This window comes from Protopterus annectens, chromosome 8.part0 (assembly GCF_019279795.1).
Source record: "Protopterus annectens isolate FY-2018-M chromosome 8.part0, PAN1.0, whole genome shotgun sequence".
NCBI classification, from domain to species: domain Eukaryota; kingdom Metazoa; phylum Chordata; order Ceratodontiformes; family Protopteridae; genus Protopterus; species Protopterus annectens.
The window spans coordinates 142,335,543-142,359,711 of NC_056741.1; the positions used below are offsets into that span (position 1 = coordinate 142,335,543).

At 38.3% G+C, this 24,169-nt stretch overlaps 1 protein-coding gene across 1 annotated transcript in view; it reads right to left on the minus strand.

The window, feature by feature from the left end:
• Positions 1-24,169, minus strand: part of LOC122808165 (alpha-2-macroglobulin-P-like) — a 686,630-nt gene that overhangs the window by 612,780 nt on the left and 49,681 nt on the right. Inside the window, exon 3 of the mRNA XM_044079138.1 lies at positions 7,822-8,047. Within this exon, the coding sequence (XP_043935073.1) occupies positions 7,822-7,983 (162 nt within the window). The 5' untranslated portion in view covers positions 7,984-8,047. The remainder of the gene's footprint in view (positions 1-7,821; positions 8,048-24,169) is intronic.

The following is a 24,169-nucleotide window of genomic DNA, read 5'->3' on the forward strand; positions in this document are numbered from 1 at the left end:
CCCAGTTCATAAACCCCATCTGTCCTTACACCCAGTGACTTTCATGTTTCATGCCGTTCACACGTGTCCATCCATATGATTTTACCAAAACTATGGCATCTTTACTGTTTGCATACTACGATCCCTGACATGCTGAGATGAATTGTATGTGGGAAACAATCACACCTACCATTGCAATAATTTTCAACTCTATATTTCTAACAATTCTATACAAGTTTAGATGCCATATTCGCCCTTTAATCTGATTTTTATCAGCTATGAATATGTTAGTTAGGTTTATGGTTGTCATATTAAGGCAGTCTGTATCTCTGTTTCTCGTTTCTTTACCTCTCTTTCTCTCTTTCTGTTATACATAAGTATACACAGACAGATAGACACACACACACACACACACACACACACACACACACACACACACACACACACACACACACACACACACACACACATTTTAAATTATCTTTCCCCATTTAATAGTCTCTTAAATGAGTCATTAAAACCCTTAAAACAAATTCTTAATAGCCTCTGAAATGATCTTTCTCTAGTTACTAGGGATGAGACTGAGTACCCCTCAAAACAAATTCTTAATAGCTACATATTCTTTAGAAAAGATAATGCAAGTAACTCAAGCTGTTTGTTTCTAGCAGCCTCTAGTAGTTGTTGTGATTCCCAGAATAGAAAACAATCATCTCAGGATATGTCTTTCTGATGAGTTATTAATTACAGATTCACAGGTTTTTAGGTAAGCACCAGGCTAGCTGCCATTTTAAGCCTAGCAAATTTCCCTTTTGGTGCTTGAATTAACCAATCCCATTTGGTGTTAGCTTGGCCTTACCTATCCCATGGTCGATAATTATATATTATCCCTAGTGAGAATAACTGGAATCATACCATAGCTAATTTGAGGTGACTCATGCATAAGATAAAGCATTTAAAAATATTTATGTAATTCTTCAGTAATATTTGATTGTACATCTCCACATCCCTATATCTCATGCCTTCACCTCTCTAAAGAGAATGAAATCAAATTTAGAACAGATCCTTGTTATTTATTTCCAGATGCCACTTTCTGTATCACCCAAGCCATCATGGATCTAAGCAAATATCTTAGTCTGATTGTAGTTTGTATTTAAATAAACACTAAGAGATGCAACACTTCCCAATTACTGTTGAAGTGACATCTGTCTTATGTTTTGCAACATAAGCAATTTTAAGTTTAGAAATCATTGAAATTACAGCTAAAAGTTTATTATTTATATATTTAGAGAGGTTATTGGCAAGGAGCGGTTCCTTATTCTACATGCCCAGGGATTTCTGGGAAATTCAAAAGGCCCTAATGGATCTCTGGACAGACATTCATCATCAAAATGACAACACTATCACTGGAGATTATTTTAATAGTGGAGCTAATGGTTATGTAAGCTACTTTTTGGAGAATTATAGAATTGATCCACTCTGTGATATTACAAATACCAGTGCTAATCTGTAAGAGAATTTTGCCAATGTTTCCATCACTGACTGTAAAAACAGTATCTTTAGTCTTGAGATGAAGTTGCTTAGCTATAAATCTTTAGAAATTGAGAATTTTTATTTAAACAAGTCTGAACTCAAAATAGTTCCACTAGGACTGAGTTTACATTTTCCCTAATGGAATACAAAACTGGGATCAAATATTTAAATACATTTGTGAAATGTACAACAAGGCTGGGTTGGAAGTGTTAAAATTTCTAATCAAGTAGAACACCAGTAAAATAATAGCCTTGAAAAATGAAATTGTAATGGTGGACAAGGAGGCTTTACAAATCCCTCCTTTTGGTTATTTAAGAGTTTATATGATGGGATTTCAGTTAAAATACAAAGACATGGCCACGTTAACAGCAAGGAAGAAAAAGAAGTTTGGAAGGGACATTACAGCATACAATAATAAACAAGCATGTATAATTAAGAATTCTTTCAAATGTATTTCAACAGGTTAGTTCAAATTTGGTGGCTGAAACTGTAATTAAGACTAACAACGGCACTAATGGATGGATCATTTGGATTCTTTTGCGAACAATGAATCTCTCATTGAACAAAATACAACAACTGTTTCTACAACTGGGGCTGGCAGTTCTCCTGCAGTTTTTTCCTGTTATAAATGAATTTCCATCCCCATCTGCAAGTGTTCTTTTTTCCCAGCATGGCCCAAGTATCAACAGATTTTCAATGTTGAAGGAAGAAAAAGTGACCAAAGGGAAAAGATGTGGGAAAGGAAGAGTCCAGCAGTGAGTGAATGGTGTATTTTGAATCTTATTCAAAGAGACTTTCAGTAATGAGTTGGAAGTTTTATCTAAAGGGTTTAGTTTCATTCTAACCAAAAAAAAATTCTAGTACTGATGTTTTGCTTGATTTAAAACTCTTTGTATATACACTTAATTTAAAATACATCTTTGACAAAACTGAAAATCAAGTGGACAAAACACAGTTTAAAAAACGAGTAAGGTTAATCCACCCTTAACCAACACCTTAAGAGATTTGCTCAAATATGTGACTTAAATATATATACATTTGGCTATGGTGGTCACAACAATCTAAGACTCAAGTTTTTTATAACTTGAGTCGAGAAGAACATGTTGCCCTTTGCCAGTTCTGTAATTATTTTGATGCTAGGTATATGAAAGCTGACAAGGGCAACAGTTTGGTTATTATGAATATACTTGATTATCAAACTAGGATACAAAATTTACTTGATGATGACAAAAGTTATAGGAAAGTATCAACAGATGTCGTGCATAAGAGTTTTCTATTTGTAGACACCATATTATTAGATTTATTACATCAAGGGTGCATTAGTATTGAACTATTTGAATTTTTATGTGTTGAGGAGCCTGAATTAGGAACATTATTCAGTATAACAAAGATACATAAAGATGGCCAGTGTCCACCATTTAGGCCTAGAGTGTCAGCACTCAAAAGTAAGGCAGTTACTACTGCAGAATTTTTAGATTCTATCCTTAATCCAATCATGCAGGAAAGTAAATATTTTCTAAAGGACTCCTGGGTTTTAAGGACCATATCAAAAAGTATCATTTTTCTAGGAAAGAACATTATTTATGTACAGTTGATGTCAACTAAATGTACACATACATTCACCATGGGGAAGGCATTGATTTTGTAAGGCTTTATTTGAGTAAATATACCAAAGATAGAAGACATGACACCATCTGCTTACGTCTTGAAATTGTGCTCACCAACATTTTTTTACCTTTGACAAAAGTATCTATTAGCAAATTTGAGGCGGTAGCCATGGGAGCTAAGGTGGCCCCTTCCTTTACTAACTTGGTAATGTATTGGTGGGAGAGGAAATTTTTGGAGCATCTTCCATTATTCTAATATGTGTCTTATTATAGACATTATATAGATGATGTATTTTTATTTGTCAGACATCAAAATCATCTTTTGAAGAACTTCTTGGTCAAATTAATGAGAGTATCGCCTGGCTTAATTATGAGGTTAGTAGTCTAAGTACTACAGTGCATTTCTTAGATGTTTCTTTAGCTATAGATATTGAACACAAACATTTTGAGAGTAACATCTTTATAAAGAAAAGCTTTAGCAACAATTATTCACACTATAGTAGCTTTCATCCCCCATTTATGAAAAAATAACATATTTAAAGGGCAAGTGATTCATTGTAGTTACATCATTACTGATGATGAGACTGTTTTTAAATGAACTGGAAATGCTCAAGGAAATGTTTCTTTCTAGAGGTTACCTTAATGAGATGACCAGTGTTTATAATTAAATTAGCAGTAAAAGGAGGGGCACATTTCAACCAATTCCTACCTCTGGTTTCACACTCAAGAGTACTAATAAGAACAGTAATGGTACGTGTCTAGCTTTTCCCATTCTAATGAGTACTGATGCATATAAAATCAGACATTTTGGAGGAAAACTGGAAAGTAATATTAGGAAATCAAGGAATAAGTAAGGTAGTATGAGTAAGCCAGGCTTCATTTATAAAAGAAAATAAGAATTTGAAAGGTTTGTTAACACATTCTAACAGTGTTAAATTATTGGTTCCTAACACGAGGGTAGGGACATTTCCTAATTTAGCTTGTAAATACTACAGATACATTGATACTGATAGTGTACATCATTTTGAACACATCAATTACACTTTAGCTGCAAAAGAAAGGTTTACTTGTAAGAGTGATGGCTTGTTATATCTTGCTAGATGTGGTAGCTGCTAGTTTCTACACTGGAAAAAAACAGGTGCAATTTAACTACAAGAATTATTGAGCATTTGACAGCTATTAGAAAGAAAGATGTGAGTAATGCACTTTATAGTATTTGTAGTAATTTTAGGAAGTTTTCCTTCTTAGTTATTGAGAAAGTTGATCAAGCTAGATTCATTGATTCCTACAACAGGTACACTGTATTTCTAGAATTAAAATGGCAAATATTTTTACATGCAGAAAGAGAGCAGGTATTAATGAAGCTATAACTATAAAAAGTTTATTAAATTACAAAATTATTTAATTTTAAAGTATAGGTATTTCTGTATGTAGAGAAAGATTTATTGTTGTTTTTAATAACACTGTTGGTATTATTGGTGTTGCTTTAAATAACTTTTAGACCTATCTGTTTGGTTACATTCTAATTGATATATTAAGTTTATTGGCTGAAAGTTGCAATGTCACTTTGTGCTGTTTTATTTAAACTGAAATTTCATATTGGGACTATTTTCTGATGAAGTTCTTATATATTAAATAGAACAAAAGTGCTTACAAATACAAAGTGGTTTGTGCATTTTAATTTCCAAGGTGTTTCAACAGTACCCACTGAAAGTTTACAGAAGTTTCCTTGCTTAGTTGTCTTTCTTCTTTCTTGTTTATTGAGTTCTAAATCTCCACATCCCTTTATCCCATACTTTCACCTCTCTAAAGAAAATTAAATCAAAGTTAGAATAGATCCTTGCTATTTGCTGTTTCCATATGCCACTTCCTGCATCACCCAATCTGTCATTCATCTAAGAAAATATCAACAAAAACATAAAAATCCAGGTGAACTCCAAGGTTGAAGGTATACAAACGTTAATATCACAAAACCTTCCCTAATCAGTTAAACACATCATTTCAAAATATAAAAAACTTATATACCTACATCAACTTAAAATATTAAATAAGTATGTAAAAAACCTACATTTACACAACTACACACTTCCATCAAATTTATGTGAAGAGTGGACGTGCCCTAAGCATAGGTTTCAAAGTAATTCACTCATTCAGGCCAGGAGGCCTATCTGCATTAAGGCGCACTATCCATTCTTGCTATCTCTCATTTCTGTGAAATGTTTAAAATAACCCCCTTTTATTAACTTCTAAACCTCTAGAACTATAAATTTAAAATCCTGACCTGGTCCAAGCTCTGATGCATGTATTGTGTTTCACATCATTTGCATGTTCTAAAACCCTATTCATCTTCCCTACATAAAACATAAAGCACTTCACACCAAAGGTAAAATAAATCAAATTCTTAGTTGCACAATCTGCATAAAGTGTTGTCACTATAGAAAAACATACTGTAGGGTGTACAAACAAACTTCCACTATAAATATATTTGCAGGCTTTACAATGGTTGCAAGATTATGTCCATTGTCATTGTGATGGGGGTGAGTAGCTTTCTCTCATGTCCTTATAGCAAAGTTGTCTTTTCAGTGATAGCCCATTCCTAAAAAACATTTTTAGGTCTGAAGAAGCAGTCTGTTGACTGTGAAAGTGCTTACCCAACCCACTGATTTTTTGTTGCTTTTGTGATATTAAAGTTTGTATACCTTCAGCCTTGGAGTCCACCTGAATTTTTATGTTCTGTTGGACACTGGTGTTTCATTGGAGCATTCATTACTGGTCCGCTGTTTTTTTTTATTTTTGATCTACGCAAATATCTTAATATAATTGTAGTTTGTACTTATATAAACACTAAGACATGCAATACTTCCCAATTACTGTTAAAGTGACATTTGTCTTATGTTTTGTGACATAAGCTATTTTAAGTTTAAAAATCATTGAAATTACAGCTGAAAGTTTATTATTTATATATGTATGTATGTAAGTAAGAAAAAGTTGCTGGGAAACCACTCGGCTGCAACAAAAAAATATTTTATTAAGCGCTTTTCATCTCTCAGAGACTTCTTCAGATAAAAAAGTACATTTAAACACACTGTTTAAATAACTATGTCATCAGTCAGATGGTTCAAAACCCGCCTCCATTTAAAACACCCCCATCACATAAAAAACTTACACGTGTAAATTCACTGTGTTTTAAAAACATTAAGTCAATAAGTACCAAGTTATTAATTATAAATCCATAAAAATCAAACTGTACATGACATTTTTGACCACAAAAACAAAAACAATAATTCAAAGCTAGCAGTTACTTACAATAAACTAGGAATTAAATACTGAATAATTAAGCAAATTCATGTATGAATTTATGAAGTTTAATACTTACTACCAAACTTTTATTAAATTATTTTGTTAAACAGCAGTGCAAGTACACAGTATACAAGTTTGCTAACTATCCTAAACTACACCCACTCTTATCTTTCAAGGTTTTTCAATTTCAAGATGCACAAGATGGAAAAGATCTTATTTAGCCCTGGCTAGACATGTGGACGCATACCCTGATCATAATTTTAAATTTAGGGCTATTGATTGTGTTAACCTGGATGGTAGGGGTGGCCCCGAATCATTATTATTGGAAAGACTCGAATTGAGGTGGCAACTGCGTATGGACGCTTGCCATTTCCCGGGGCTGAATGAGGTCTTTTCCATCTTGTGCATCTTGAAATTGAAAAACCTTGAAAGATAAGAGTGGGTGTAGTTTAGGATAGTTAGCAATCTTATATACTTTGTACTTGCACGGCTGTTTAACAAAGTAATTTAATAAAAGTTTGGTAGTAAGTATTAAACTTCATAAATTCATACATGAATTTGCTTAATTATTCAGTATTTAATTCCGAGTTTATTGTAGGTAACTACTAGTTTTGAATTATTGTTTTTGTGGTCAGAAATGTCATGTACAGTTTGATTTTTATGGATTTATAATTAATAACTTGGTTCTTATTGCCTGATGTTATTTAATGTTTTTAAAACACAGTGAATTTACATGTGTAAGTTTTTTATGTGACGGGGGTGTTTTAAATGGAGGCGGGTTTTGAACCATCTGACAGATGACATAGTTATTTAAACAGTGTGTTTAAATGTACTTTTTATCTGAAGAAGTCTCTCTATTTTGAGAGACGGAAAGCGCTTAATAAAATATTTTTTGTTGCCAGCCGAGTGGTTTCCCAACAACTTCTTTCTTAGTTTGTGTATAAGCCTGCTTTACAGTGTTACTTATGTATGTAAGTATATATATGTATGTAAGTGTATATCTATGGATGGATGTTTGTTTGCTAGCTTACCTGGATAGGGAAGTGATCCAACCCAGGACAATAAAATAAAGGTATATCAAGCAGCATGACTACAAATGAATAACAACAAAAGTGTAAATCTAATGTGAAAATCTTAAAAATCACAATCTATAAGCCTGTATTTGCAAAGAAACAACAATGTTGCAAGGTCTACAGTTTAGTTTAGGAGATTAAGTTCTTAATGTTAATATATTTATTGCACATTATGCAATCCAGACTCGTAAAATTAGCGCATCTGCTATGTCTCTTTAGCAGTACTATGCAGCTCTTAACCTCTCGATACTAGACATCTATGCTTACAACAATGTGTTGATCTTGACTTCTGTGTTGTTTAGTTACAGTAAAGGAGTAGTTTTAGTACTTACCTTAATGCATTGTTGTAGGTAGTTAAAGACGGTGACCTTCAAAGGAAATTCTTCTCCTTGAATAACAGAGTAAGGGAGCACTGGCTCTACGAAGAAAGGCTTGAAGGCATTCAGTTCTACAGTTTCTGCCAGTCCAAAACCAGAGTTAGCCATACAGAACATCCCAGCCTTCCACTCAGTGATGGTGTCAGGTACAGTGACTGGAACATCCACATTTCCCGAGGAACTGCAGGAACAGAGGTTGTAACTGAAACTACTCAAGGTGCAATGATATGTACAGTAGCAAACTAACATATTATATTTGTCATTTATACACTGCAGAATTCACTAATGTCATTTTGTTAAATGGAATTGATAATCCTAGTATGTAAATGTTATCAGCAGCAGAGTTAATCTAAACATCATCAAAATTAAATCAATTCAGTTCTGATTTGTAGTACTGATCAAAGTTCTGGTTGTGCATTATTTCTGTCTGTCGACAAGACAGCATCATATGATAAGCAGAGGAAGTTTTGTGTCTCTTCAAATAACGTGGTTTCACATTGTTTTTTAAGCAGGAACCTTTATAAAACAGTCCAGAAGTTGGAAGAAACAAGCACAAGAAATGTCTACTCTCAAGTGCCAAGACACGACATTATCTGTTTTAACAGTCCACTAAAAATCGAACCTCCTTAAACCTACAATTAAACCCCAAGAATGTTATTTCATGCCCTTGAATTGGTACTTTGAATGTTAACATTTCTAATACTTTACAATAATCAACTTTCATTAAAAATATATACCAAAACAATGCCACCTTACCACTTTGAAAACTGGTTATCCATACAGTGCAAAAATACAAACCAATACTCCTGCCAAAGATTTGTTTGAATTATAAATTAGTACCAGTTTTTGAGAATATAACCTAGGGTTTGTATTTGTTGAACCCAGCTGTGAAGTCCCCCCTTCCACACCCTTAACAATTGCTTGTGTAGTCCACCAGCAGATTGTATTAGGTATTACACAATGACTGGCTATTAACATTCGAAAATGAGCACGCTGATCGGTCAGCCCAACCAGCGTGCCCGTTGTAAATCGAGCATATACCAATGGAAAAAGTACAGTTGCCCAGACTTTTTCCATTAATATATACTATTAAAATTTTACTTGTTGTCTAAGAATAAAAAAAGAGAGGTCCCAGCACTGGAAGAACACTCTCCTCTGCTTGAACAAACAAATAAGACAACTTGTAAAATCCTCTAAGGGCAACTTTGAAAAAAAAAAATTTGCAATGATAGCTAAGGATAACCATAAGGCATTCTTCAGCTATATCTATAACCTAAAAGGTAGGACCCAGACATGTGCTGAACTAGCTGTGGATGGCATCACACACACTGATCCTGCGAAAATAGCTAACCTATTAGCTGACAGGTTTGGCAAAAATTTCACCCCCCCCATCCCCTCCTAACATTCCACAAAGCATTCCCTATTCATTTCCTCTACCTTGCATCTCCAAAGAGTAAGTCATTAATGATCTCTAATGCCAAAAATACAGCCTTTATGGGACAGGATGGCATCCCAGGTGGCATTTTAAATGATCTAAAAAAAGAAGTTATGTACTCACCATAACGCTTCATCTGAGTAGTTGTACTTTGTTTGTCTTCAACCTGTGGGTTATGGATCCATATCAGATCCAGCTCAGCCGCATAACTAGTGTCTGATCCAAGCTCCAACCTCCTCCCCTTACCCATAATGCCCCATCTCTTTCTTCCTTTTATATCGAGTTTGCTGCACAAAAATGTAAGACATACCCGACCCAACAAGACCATACCACAACTGGCAACCCAAATTATCTAAGTCAAAGCATGATAAAGAACACCCCTGAGAAGTCCGCTTACCATGTACATAGCTAGCACAATACTGACAAGGTTGGAGGAAGGAGGGGGGGATGGTTGAAGACAAATGAAGTACAACTACTCAGATGGAATGTTATGGTGAGTGCATAACTTCTTTATCTCAAGTAGTTGATTTCATTTGGTCTTCAACCTGTGGGTCAGAGTCCCCAGCTACTATACACCTGGGAGGCTCTCATGGAAGGATATTCCAGAGCACGGCGGAGCCAAAAGAAGCCCTGTTCTGGATATGATTTCCAATTTATAATAAGAAATGAAGGTATGAGATGAGGACCAAGTAGCTGCAGAACAAATATCATCCAACGACACCCTGGACAAAAAAGCCGCTGAAGTACATAGATCTGGTAGAATGAGCTTTTACCTGGCCTGGCGGGGAAATTTCCTTGACAGAGTACACCCGAATAATATATTGGGAAATCCAGCAGGCAGTTGTAACTTTGGAGATTGGCTTCCCTAGGAAGGGTTTTCAGTAAGAAATAAAAAGTTGGTCAAACTTATGAAAAGCCTTTGTCCTGTGCAAATACAACTATATTTGCCTATGCACATCCAGCAACTGTAATTTGTATTCTCCTTTGTTTTGAAAATTTGGAAAAAAGACTGGAAGATTGATGGTCTGATTACTATTGGCTTCTGAGGCTACCTTGAGAAGAAAGGATTGGTTAGTAAGCAAAGATACCCTATCCTTGTGAAAAATCATATAAGGAACCTTGATAGATAGTGCTTGAAGTTCTGACACTCTCCTAGCAGAAGTAATGGCAACTAAAAAAGCAGTCTTCCAAGATAGATACTACAAATCTATTAAAGCTGCAGGTTCAAAGGGGGGGAAAACTAAAGCCTGAAGCACTAATGTAAGGTCCCACTGATGCACAGGGCCCTTCATCGGGGGTCTCAAAAGAAAGGTACCCTTAAGGAAGGACTTGAAAAGTTTAGAAGAGGCCAATGAAATCATATTTTCCCCCACATGAAAATTAGAAATTGCAGCTAGTTGGACTTTGACAGTGGAGGAACTGGCACCTTGCTGAAAAATCCCTGCCATAAATTCCAATACCGCAGACACTGGAGCAATAAAGGGATCTAGTGCACGTTGTGAGGTCCATAGCAAAAAACGTTTCCACTTACTATGATATAGCCTCCTGGTGGAAGACTTGTGAGCTGCCGCCAAAATGCTTTTAATGGGAGAAGATAAACCAGGAGTCCTAATAATCATGGGAACTGAAGTAGCCAAGTTGTGAGCTTCAGACTGTCCAGGCTTGGATGAGGAATTCCTGAGGGATGAGAAATGAGATTCAGAACTGGATCCAATGCCCATGGCAGAACTACTAGATGAGACCATAGAGAGGGAAATCAGACTTGGCAAGGTCAGAATGGGGAGATGAGGATCACACAGCTCCCCAGCTTGCGAGCTTTCTGAAGAAATTTTGATATCAAGGGTAGTGGAGGATAAGCATAAAGAAGACCAGGAGGCCAAGCATGAATTGGAACGTCTCTGGGTGCTTCCGCCTGAGGGGGGTTCAGAGCGAAGAACTTGCTGCATTTTGCATTGGAAGGAAATGCAAACAGATCTCAGTAAGGCCGACCCCACTTTTGAAAGGTCTGCTCCACCACTGAAGGATTCAGAGACCACTTGTAAGACATCCGGATAGATCTGCTGAGCCTGTCCGCTAGAATGTTGGACCTTCCCGGAATGTGCATTGCCACCAGAAAATGGCTGGCAGAGATCATCCATTCCCACACTCTCATGGCTTTACAACAAAGGGGGTAAGATCTGGTCCCCTCTGTTTGTTGATGCACCAGACCACTGACATGTTGTCCGTCTGGATAGCAACTGTCCCTAGGGGAAGATGGGCATGAAGAGCCTGCAACGCGAGATGCACTGCCCTCATCTCCAGGATGTTGATATGCAAACTGGTCTCGGATGGGGACCACATGCATTGGACTATCCTTCCCGAGCAGTTTCTCGCCCAGCTGGGAGGCATCCATAGTCACGGTGGACTTGGGAAATGACTAAAGTAAAGGACGTCCCTGGACCAGGTCTGGGGCATGAGTCCACCATCAAAGAGAGTCACTGCACACTTGGGAGATTCAAACAGGATGGGACAATGGCAGGTCTAACAAGAACCACTGAATAGCAAGAGTCCACTGAAGAATCACCATGTGAAAGCGGGCTAAAGGTAGCAGATTGATAGTGGCCGCCATAGACCCCAATGCCCACCGAAGTGCTTCTGCTGTTGGAAACTGGACTTGAAGGACAGAAAGAATATATAGCTTCGGGCTGTGTATTCTGTCTGGAGTAAGGAAAACATTTGACTGAATAGTGTCTAATCAAGCCCCAATGAAGTCTAAGGTCTGAACTGGGACCAAGAATGACTTGCTGAGACTGATGGTGATGCTCAACTTCTGTGCTAGTAGAAGGAAGTAGTCCCTGGCTTGGCAAAGTTGATGCTTGAAAGGGGCAGCCAGAAGTCAATCATCCAGGTAAGGAAAAACCTGCATACCCTAAAGCCTCAGGTGAGCTGCTACTACAGCCATCACTTTGGTGAACACCCTGGGGGCTGTGGTGAGACCAAAAGGGAGGGCTCTGAACTAGTAATGATTGGCTCCTAGCTGGAAGTGGAGGAATCTCTGAGAGCACCTGTTCATCTTAATATGATAGTACGCATCCTGGAGGTCGAGCAAGCACATACAGTCATTCACTTGCGGGAAAGGCAGGATGGATTGAAGTGTGACCATCTGAAAATTTGCTTTGGCTACTGACAGGTTCAAGGTGGATAGATCCAAAATGGGTCTTAGGTCCCCCATTTTCTTTGGCACTAAAAAGAACCTGGAATAAATGCCTGACACAGAATGGTCGAAGGGGACAGGTTGGATGACTTGTTTTCTTAGCCGCTTTTCTATTTCTAATGCTGCTTCCTCCCTCTGCCCAAGTGGAACATCTGGGACGTATTTCAGTGGTAGGGGCAGTTCAAGGAACAGGATTAAATAGCCTCTGGATACGATCTGCAACACCCAACAATCTGTTGTTATGGGAGTGGGTGTAGTGATAACCGGCCCACGACTGCCTCCAGAGAAGAGCAGTTGGGCAGCTCTTCAGGTCTGCTGCATGGGTCTGTCTGATTCTCAAGGCCCATAATTTTTCGGACCCCCTCTGCCTCTAGGGTGGCATCTATCAAAACCACCTATGCCTCTAGGAGATGGTGAGTCCTGAGTGTCCCGGGAAAATGCCTGAGACTTTTGGAACCACATCTTCTTAGCCCCACAGTGATTCCTAGAAAAGGATCTTTGGGGGGAGAAGCAGATTCCAGTGGCAGACAGTGTCTTCCTGTCCTTCTCACTCATGACCAAAGTCTTGTGCATCGATTTCCCAAACAGGGAGGAACTGTCATATGGGGCACTGGTGAACGATGCCTTGAAGCATTCCGAGAACTGACATAGCCAGAGCCAGGCATGTCGCCTGATGGCAACACCTGTACTGGCTGCCCTAGTGGCTCCCACAGTAGCATGAGAGAGGAGATGCATGGAGGTGTTAGCAACTGACTTCAGAGTGGCCATACGAGCAGAAAATGGCTTCTTGTCTCCTGACGACATGAACTCAGGGGACAATTCAGTGATTTCCTTAATTAAGTCTCACTGCAGCCGAATCATATGGGCCATGTAATTCAGCGCTCTTACTGAGAAGGTGGCTGAAGTGTAAACCTGCTTCCCAAAATGATCCAACATCCTTGACTCTCGGTTAGATGGATGGTCAGAAGAGCTCTCCTGAATTAGCTCTTTCTTGGTGGCAGCTGCCACCACCACAGCATCAACTGGGGACCCTTTGTTCCAATACATCCTATCCAAGGGAGGGCTAAGGACTTTATCTGGGTGCTTTGGGATGGGCTCCACCATGTCCAGTTCCTTCCATGCCCAAGATGTTATGAAGTCCACTAAGGGATCCACAGGAGGGGACACCCAGGAAGTAGATGGGCCTGTGCCAAATGCCTCAAGGAACACCTATTGATCTCAGGTTGGTTTTGGGGAAGACCACCCCCCTCTCTCTGATAGAGGAGCTCCATGATGTCTCCAAAGGAGATGTCCTCAGGGGGTGACCGGGGGAACATTCCCCTTCCTCCAAATTGGTGACTTCGGTGAGTGACTCCAGTGGGGAGTCCAAGTGCCTCCTTTTGCACGTCCGTTTGCGAGGGATCTCCTCAGTAGGAATCTCTGGGGAAGACTCGTGAACATCCTGCTGCTCCATAGGCAAAATGGTGGCAGGCTGCCCCTGAGATGGCAGGATGGTTGGGGCCATACCTAAAACAGAGGGAGTCAGGGTGGAGTATAAGGATGACATGGTCAAGGGTCTCGATGACACCTAGAGAACTCTCTCCACCACATCAAAGGCTGAAGGAGAATGGACATCCTGAGAAGTTCCAGTAGGAGCCGTCCACCTCTGACCTAATGGAAAGTCAGAGCCGAGACTCCGGGAGCTGAGATGCCAAGGGGAAGACTGTACTCCGACACACTCAGAGCCAACAACAACCCCTCAGATCTGATGCTGAGGCTTCAGCTCCAAGAGTTTGGATCTGACATGCTCAAGGCAATGGCCGGCATCGAGGTACAAGGTACCATCGGTACCGACCCCTCAACCCTGAGGGTCCTCAAATCCAAGGGTTCCGAAACCGAATGTCAGATCAGAGAAAGAGTAATCGGAATAAAGAAAGATTGTGAGCTCCCCGCTCCAGAGGGAGAGAGTGCCAGCAAGACTCCCATCTGGATTTGCTGATGAACTTTCGCATCATCCTATCTATCTCCGCTTTACTAAGGCTCTGGGTGGACTGGGAGGAGGAGGAGGCTACCAACACTGGTCTAGAGTGCCGGTGAGGGAAAGCCTGAATGGGAGACCAGATCCAGGACTCCTCTGGCTCAGGGTAAAACCTAGGAGAGTGGAGCCGGGGAGATCCTGGACTGGTTGCTAGCCTGGTTTTTGGTGGAGGCCCTGCTGGAGCCGAGCGGTAAGGTGACTGCTTCTTAGGCCTATCTTTTTTTGGCTTTTCCCCTTCCCTGGACCTCTTGGCGGGAGTTTGAGTTGCAGTGGCCATGGAATGGGAAGAAGCTGAGGCCAATGTAGAAGCTGGGGGTGCAGGGGCTACCGTCCCCAAGTAGGGAAGTAAGCCCTTCAAAATAAGCTTATCCCGCCTGTCCTCGAGTGCCCTCGGGTTAAACCCTGCACAGATAGGACAAGGAGTAAGCAGATGAGCAGCCCCCAGACATACCACACACAGAGTGTGGCTATCGGCTGGGGAGAGCTTAAGGCCACACTCTATGCACTTCCTAAAACCTGGTTTAGGCTTATCAGCCATACTCCCAAGACAGGCCCACAAAACCACACATACACACACACACACACACACACACACACACACACACACACACACACACACACACACACACACACACACACACAACACTATAGAAAAAGAACAGAAGGAAAAGGAATTTTTTTTTAACCTACGACCAAAATGCATGGTGGGGAGGTGGAAAAACAGAGATAGACTAGAAAGATTATGGAGGGAGGAAAAAGCCCAAAATTGACACACTCCCTCAGAAAAAAATGCTCAGAGCTCAGACCAAGCTTACTTTTCAGTGTCAAAAGAGATCTGAAGGGAGGAAGGAGACAGGGGGCATTATGGGTTAGGAGAGGAGCTTGGATCAGATGCTAGTTATGCGGCCGAGTCAGATCTGATACAGATCCATAACCCACAGGTTGAAGACCAAATGAAGTCAACTACTTCAGTTCATGTGTTAGCAACTTCATTAGGCACTCTCTTCAACCACAGTCTGAGTACTGGTTTTGTCCCTGCTGAATAGAAAACAGCAACCATCATCCCCCTTCATAAAGGAGGTACAGCAATAGACCCTGAAAACTGCAGACCCATAAGCTTAACCAGCATTACGTGTAAGACCATGGAATGAATCATCATGGACCTTATAATTAAGGATAGATGATCTACAAACCCTTGATCCGACACAGCTTGTTTTTGTCAAAGGCAGCTCATGCCTGTTAAACCTGGTGGACCTCTTTGAGAATGTCACCAAAGCCAAAGATGAAGGGAAATCTGTACATACAGCCTACCTTGACTTAGCCAAGGCCTTTGATACAATCCCACATTTGAGCATCATTGATAAACTCTCCCAGTTGAGTATCAACCCTTATGTTATCAGGTGGGTTGCTAACTGGTTCACCAACAGATCACATTCAGCCAAAGTTACCTTTCACCAGTGGAGTTCCATAGGGGTCAGTGCTGGACCCCCTGTTGTTTGGAATATACTTCTCAGATATTCAGGACAAAACAGAGGGGATGTGGCTGACTAAGTTTGCCGACTACAAATTAGGTGCAATCTTTGAATCTAGAATGACGTCAACATACTTCAGGAAGGACTTACATAAACCAATGATTAGTGCCAAAGCCATGGACTCAAACTCAATGCTAAAAATGCATTATCATCCCCTTCAGTAAAAACAATATCCCTCTAGACTATCATATAAATAATAATACCCTAAGTAACATCTCAGTAATGAGAAACCTAGGAAAGCAAGTTGAGAGTAGCCTAAACTTTGACCACCATGTGTCTACTGTGGTAAGGAAGGCATTCTACATTGCGCACCTCATTAGCAAAGGCACTGCCTTAAGAGTGAAAGAGGTCATAACTCCCCTGTACTCGACCCTCATCAGGCCAATAATTGAGTACAATGCTCTCTTTGGCATGTACCTTACCAGGCACCCGCAGCAACATGAGAGACCTCAGAGATTTCTAACCAAGAAAATTCAAAGTCCCCAGTACATGTCATATATTGGTAGACTGAAGTCACTGTCACTGCACTCAGTAGCATACAGACTACTTAGAGGAGACTTGTACCTGGTTTACAGAGCAATCTTGGATCCAAACCTAATGGAAATGCTGCACATCTACAAGTTAAATTGGACAAGGGTCACCTGCTCCAGGGACTTTAACCTGGCCTGCGACATAAATAGGACCTGCTGGAGAGACAGATATGTCTCTCAGATGTGGCCACTCCTATGGAATAGGCTACCAGTTAAAATCAAACAGAGACCATCTATGACCTTGTTTAAGTGTAGCCTGGATGACTGAATGGGAAACCATAAATTGTGCTGGGGATTTCACCTATCACCCTCCTAGCTATGGTCTGTCGCTGCTAACTAAGATCTTGAGTGTAGGCAAGATCCTTTATATTGGGTTTCTCTAGCATTATATTGGGTACACATGGCTAGCCTTATAAATACCTTCAGGTCAGTATCCTAATAACCACCCACGAACCTTTATATTTTACAATGAATTAAATTTCTATGTCAGTTATAAAATTTGGCAATAAAGATGTAAGTAGAATTCAATGGGAAAAAACAATAGAAGAAATAAAATAAATTTGTCTTTTTTGGAGAATATATAAATTATCACTCAGAAAAAAGACTTATTTGGTAAATTCAGTACTGACAGGAAAAATAGCATACTTAGCAAGTTGTTGCCAACAGTATTTGAAAAATAATTATTGCAGATAACTTGTTTTCATTTATATGGAGTTCTAGATTAAACCCAGTAAAAAGAGAAGTTTTGCATGTAAATAAAGAGGAAGGAGGCTTAGGGTTAACTAACTCAATGATATATGCTGGTTTATTAAATTTGTACAAAATGTTAAGTGGATAAATGAAAAACATGAGAGATTAGTAGTAAAACTATAAATATAAGTCTGACAAATTTTGGAGTATGGCAAAAAAGAATAAAAGAGAAAAAGAGTGTATAAATGGAGAAATAAAATGTTATCAAATAAAAAGTATTGTAGTGGAAAATAAAAACTAATATAGCAATTAAAGAAAAGTATAGTATAAGAATGCGATAATAAAGCATGACAACCAAAACCCATGGGAAAATCTAACAGATGAAAAAAATAAAGCTATAAAAATCAGCAAATGGTGTGATCAGAAAGTAGAATGTCAAGATTTTTATGAAGACTGGTAATAGATAAATTGCCAGTAAAAGGAAATATGCCATATAAAAAGAAAAGTGATAAAATATGTTTGCATTGTCAAGAAGAAACAACTATGGAACATGTGTTTTTTGAAATGTTAAAAAGGAAAAATGTTATGGGAAAAGGTATGTAAAGAAGATTATTGTCAAGAAGAAGAAACTACAGAACATATGTTTTTGAAATGTAAAGGAATAAACAAATTATGAGGAAAACTATGTAAAAGATTTTTTCAGAGCTATAAAAGAAGTAGATAAAATAAACATGGATACGATTAACTATGGATATTATAAGAACAGAACTTAAAAGAATAGATAAAAAGTTATGTCATATGGGTTATATAGAATGAAAGAATAAATTAAATTATGTTTAATGGTAAATGGATTTTAGCAACAATATTAAATACAAATCAAATGGTGGTTATGGAAAAAGGAGAGAGGTCTAATAGGGATGAAAATTTAGTATGATTGTAAAAAAAATATGAATATGTCTAACTAGATTTATATGTCTATATGTTTATATATATGTAAATATTTGTAAATATGTAAATATGTTGTAAATAAAAGTTCTTCTTGTATATAAATAAAAGACTCCTACTATTTTCAATATGTGCCATGGGATCTTTTACATCCACCTGAGCTACCACCAACTCAAGCAGATGTGGCCTGGGTTTAACTTCTCATGCAAAGGATGAGACTCTAATCTCCCTAATATACTGCAGTGTCAGCAATGAATCTACCTGCTGCAGGAACAGAACTCTCAGCTTTCTACATCAAAGGGAAGTGTGCACGTTATGCCACTGATACTGCTATTAGTTAGCTTTGATCTGTAATCTTAACAAACATCTGTATCTCAAAACACAGTTGTAAATGCCCAAATACTGCCTCACAGTCTGTTGCAAACTCATTTAGTACACTTAGTAATGCTTAATGAAAGGGCTTCTGACACTAACCATATCTTTGCATTTGTGACATTTTGTATTTTTCAGCTTCCCAAATTATAATATGCAGTTGGTAAATATTTTTATATGGGGCAAAATGGATTATGATTGTCTTGTACATGTCAAGACTGCTGTTAAACCAAGTAGATTCTTTCAGATTTAACTGAAGAAATTTAAATTCAATTTTATCAAAATGAGAGCATTCTAGAAATTTCAGTTAAATACATTTCTTAAAAGATTCTTCTAAATTCAACCAAGAATTGTCAGTTTAGTGCAATTAAAACATATGGATTCATGTTCCTAAAATATTATTAAGACGAGGTAAGATGAGATAAGATAAAATGATCAGATTACATTATGCAATAAGATAATATAAGATAACGTAACATAACTTACAACTATTTAGTCTGCCCAAAGCCCAGTAGTTGCAACTGGCTTGAGACACTTCCCTTCTTCCCTTCAGTCTCAGTCCTCCAGGAGAGCAAAGCTTTTAAACACCTCAACAGTCTTTGGTTCTCTTTCCCATTCTGGTAATTGGTTCTAAATGCCAAACACTCTGTTTATTTAATTGTTTATCTGTCTATCTATCTATCTATCTATCTATCTATCTATCTATCTATATATCTATCTCTATCTATCTATCTATCTATCTATCTATCTATCTATCTATCTATATCTATCTATCTATCTATCTATCTATCTATCTATCTATCTATCTATCTATCTATCTCTACCTATCTATCTATCTATCTATCTATCTATCTATCTATCTATCTATATCTATCTATCTATCTATCTATCTATCTATCTATCTATCTATCTATCTATATATCTATCTATATATCTATCTATCTAGTTCCATTTTTGAGCAGGAACTTATGCCAATCATATATTAATACAAATAATAAAAATCACATAGGATAGCAGTTGCCATTCAGAGACATAGGGTTAAACAAAAATGTTCAATAAAGTGCATGAACACAATTTAAATCCTGGAATATTGTGATGAACCCACATTGATAGAAGTTAGATTAGAATACAGTAGTAGATATTTGTGAGTAATAAAACTGGGTACTTTGATTTTATGCTAAGATCAAGTTGAGGTGGAAAGAGAAAATGTACTGTAGATAGATATGGCTAAATGAGACAGATGTGTAGCGGCTGATTAGTACGTGGATAAATATGTAAGAATGAGAAATGGCATAAGAGAAACTTGTATTTTTTAAAAGACTAAACACTGTCTTCTAGCAACTACTTTCTACCCTTTCTGTTTTCTAAATTTAATGACAACCTGCTCTTCCTTCTACTGACAGATACCTGATCTCAAACTACTGCATTTTAAATTCTAATGTGTACTTTAATGCCTACATTTATCTACAACCACTGTTCTTTTTTCTTTATTGTCGGTTAGCACCTCAATTTACTTGACCATTTATTTGCTTGTTTAGTTGCAACTTAAATCTACTGTTCCTTCTCAGACTGTTTCTTCATCTAACATTATATTCAACTGATTGAGATCGCAACCACCGTATCGGTATTATCATATAAAAGTAATTATACCTGTAAAAATTGTCACTGTGTCCCACACATTATGTTTGACAAAGTATTTGTGTGATATGTTTTTTTTTTTCTTCTGTAAAATGTCTCATTACATAAATGTTACTCTATGTGGAGCTTTTCTCCCCAGGACTCATCTGCAATGGGGTATGCAAGTCTTCTCATTCAGACTATCCTGCTAAACAAATGCTAAATAAATTAAATAAATAAATAAAGTGTGACGGTGAGAAGGCAGAACATTGCATACACTAGCTTTAAGATGCAGTGTAATAGTGAAGTAATAAATTAAACCAGAGATGTTAGTGCTTACAGTTAAGGTACTAACCTTGACTTGAGCAGGGGCATGGCCAGGAGTTATTTAAATATTGTTTAAGTCGATTTTTGAAAACATTCAGTTTTTCAATTAATTTTTAAGTGTAGTGGAAGGGAGTTAGAAAGTTTGCAGACATATCAGGAATAGAGTGAGCCGCTAATAGTGTTATTAGATTTGCTAGTGAATAAAAGTGATTTATTTGAGAGCATAGTTCTCTGACTAGGAAATAATATTTTATGGTATTCTGTGTGCTGGAGAGGTTTCTGGTTTATCTGTTAAGTTATGGGCAGTAAGTAGTTGTGAGTAAGTAAGATACTGTAGTAGCTCAAGACAGTGTAGTTGTTTTAAGGCTGTGCAGTTGGGTATTTTGTCAGTAGACTGGTGGCAAATATAGCAATTTTGTTGTAACAGCTGTCTAGTTTCATTTTTGGCTGGTATGAAGGTTAGTCTTGATGGAGGAAGCATAAAGTAGAGATGGTAGCAACTAGATTTGTGTAATGTGGTGTGTTTTTTTTTTCTAGCACTATTAGTGTGATTGTGTTTACTTCTGTATAATAAATTAAATGTTTCTGATGCTGTTTTTAACAGTTTAGAGAAAGTGTAAATCATATTAGGTGTTCATCTGTTTTGATCCTCATTAGCTCTGATTATTGTATTATATGTATTAGAGTTATTTTTGAAGAGTAAGATTGGTTTTGGTCTGAGAAATGCTTCAGGGTAAAGATAATTAGATTTGCTCTTTCAGGATTTAGAGGAAGGTGACATTTTGTTAGTCATGTTTCAATGTATGAGAAGGACTCTTGGATGAGGTCATTAAATTATGAGAGGGTGGGTGCACAGCAGAACAGTTTGGCATCGTCCATTTATCGTATTACGGTTGTGTGCTGGGATGTTGTGTGTTTAATTATACATGTACTGAATAAGGGGGCAAAGTACTGAACCCTGTGGGACTCCAATGGAAACAGGTAGGAAAGGTAAAAAGTCTTGGAGCCATTTTATTGCATCCTTGTTAAGTTGTCAGATGATTAATATACATAGACTCCAAGTTCAATATTAAAGATTTTAATCCAACCATTCGAAGCTACAACAGGAACAGAAACATCAGTCCAACAGGAACAGGAACATCCAGTCCTTATCACATCCACTAACTCTGTCTCCCTCCTTCTGCCGTCCTCTATCTCCACCTAGTGTCATAAGACCAGAACACAACATATTCCCACCTTCCTTAAGAACAGCACTACACTTGCAATATGTAAATTAAACACCACTAACATTGTAATGAACACTGAATTACATCAACATTTATATTTATGTAACATAGTCCTCAAGCCATTGAGGTCTCCTTCTCACACAAGCTGGAGGAATGTGAGGAGATTCAGCATTGGTGTCACTGTAGATTGAAACGTGATTTCTACTGGAGTATCCTTTGAAACATCACTCACCTCAGGTGCATTTGATTTAGATAAATGGGAATAATGCCATTTTTTTTCCATCTGCCAACAAGTACGTACATGGATCAATTTCCTTTTGAATTTCTACAGGTTGTGAAAATCTTGCATGTGTTTTTGGCACATGTAGTGGATTCTGAATATGCACCTTGTCCCCCTTTTGAAAATGAGGAAGCCGTGCTCCACGTCTAGTATCAGAATATTTTTTCACTTGAAGAGAAGAGACCCTTTTACCAACAGTATCAGCATTAACCATGCAGGAAACAGGAGGAAGAAGAACATTGAGGCATGCTCGCATTTTCTGGCCAAGAAGCAATTCAAAAGGGGAAACTGCTGTAGTAACATGTGGTGTTGCATGATATACTTGAAGAAACTCTGAGACAACCGGTTTCCAAGGTTTTGTCTGTAAGATAGCAGATTGTATGCAACCTTTTAGGACATGATGAAATCTTTCAATGCCACCATTTGCAGTTGGGTGGTATACTGAAGTAAGTGTGTGTTGTACATCTCTTTCTGCAAGAAATGCTGCAAAATATGCGGAGGTAAATTGACATCCATTATCTGATACAATGCTACACGGATGTCTAAACTGGCTGAAAACTGAAGTGAGGAAGTCTATAACATTTTGAGTAGTGAGAGAGGCAATGAAGGCAACTTCTGGCCACTTGCTGTGATAATCAGTGAGGGATAGGGTATAACAACAATTCCAGATAGCCATTTCAAATGAACCCACTACATCTATGGCCAGCTTTTGCCAAGGTATGGATGGAAATGGAATAGGTTGTAAAGGTACCGCTGAAGTATTGACAGTCTTGTGAGAAGATTGGCAGAGATGACAATTTTTAACTTGAGCTGCAACCATGTCATCCATACCTGGCCACCAGTATAACTCACGTAGCCACTGTTTGGTTCTTACCATGCCTTGGTGGCCTTCATGTGCAAGCATCACTAAAGTGAGGCGCAGAGAAACAGCAGCAATGAGACATGTACCATGGAACACAAACCCATCATGTACATTGAGTTCATCATATAATCGGAAATATGGACGCATGTTTGTATCCACTGCTTTAAGAGAACAAGGCCAACCACTGGTAAGCTGGTTTCGCAGAGTGGACAACTCACTGCAGGAGGCAGAGGCAAATTCACCAAGTGACAGGGCAGTTAAAGCAGCAGACAACATTGCTACACACTCAGGTTCAGGTTTAGAAATATCTTCAGCAGTAGCAGGCAAGGGCAAGCATGAGAGACAATCAGCAATGTAATTCTGAGACCCAGGATGATAAGCAACAGTATAGTTGTAAGACAGCAGTTATGCTTCCCAATGTGCAAACCACATGCCTGCCCTATCAGACCCTTTTGAATAAAGTAACATAGTCAATGCTTGGTGATCAATACGGAGAGTTAATTTTCGACCCCACAAGTAAGTTCTCCATTTTTCAACAGCCAACACACACATCCAAGAGCCTCTTTTTCAATTGTAGAATATTTCCTTTCAGCAGCAGTAAGATTCCTAGATGCAAAGGAGAAAGTCCATTCTGTATGGTCAGGGTGAACTTGAGCAAGGACAGCTCCAAGCCCATAATCAGACGCATCAGTAGAAACTACAGTAGGCAAATCAGGGTCAAATAAATCCAAGGCTGGACTGTCAATCAGCCACTGTTTCACTGATATAAAACAGCACTGAGCTTAATCAGACCAGGAAAATGGCATATCTTGGCAGAAGCAGAAATGTACGGGGTTCTACAATGGTGGCAAAGCGTAGAATAATCTTATTATACCAAGATGCAGGTCCAAGGAAGGAACATAACTTGGAAACATCAGTGATAGCTGTGACATAGAGAAGAGCCTCAAGATGCTCCTGATCAAGCTGTGTCCCTTGTGCTGTGACAGTATGGCCCAGAAAATGCAAACTGGCCTGTCTGAAATGACATTTTGATTCATTTAGCTGTAATCCAGCATCTTTTATGCATTTAAGAACTGCTTGAAGTGTCTGATCATGGTCAGCCTGTGTGCGTCCTCACAAAATTATATCATATAAGTGTTCGCAACATTTGGCAACCCCTGCAAAATTGTAGCAAGCTTCTTTTGAAAAGCAGATGGAGCAGACGCTAACCCATATGGAACCTGGCAAAACTGAAACAAGCCATCATGAGTAATAAAGGCAGTCAAGTCACGGCTGTC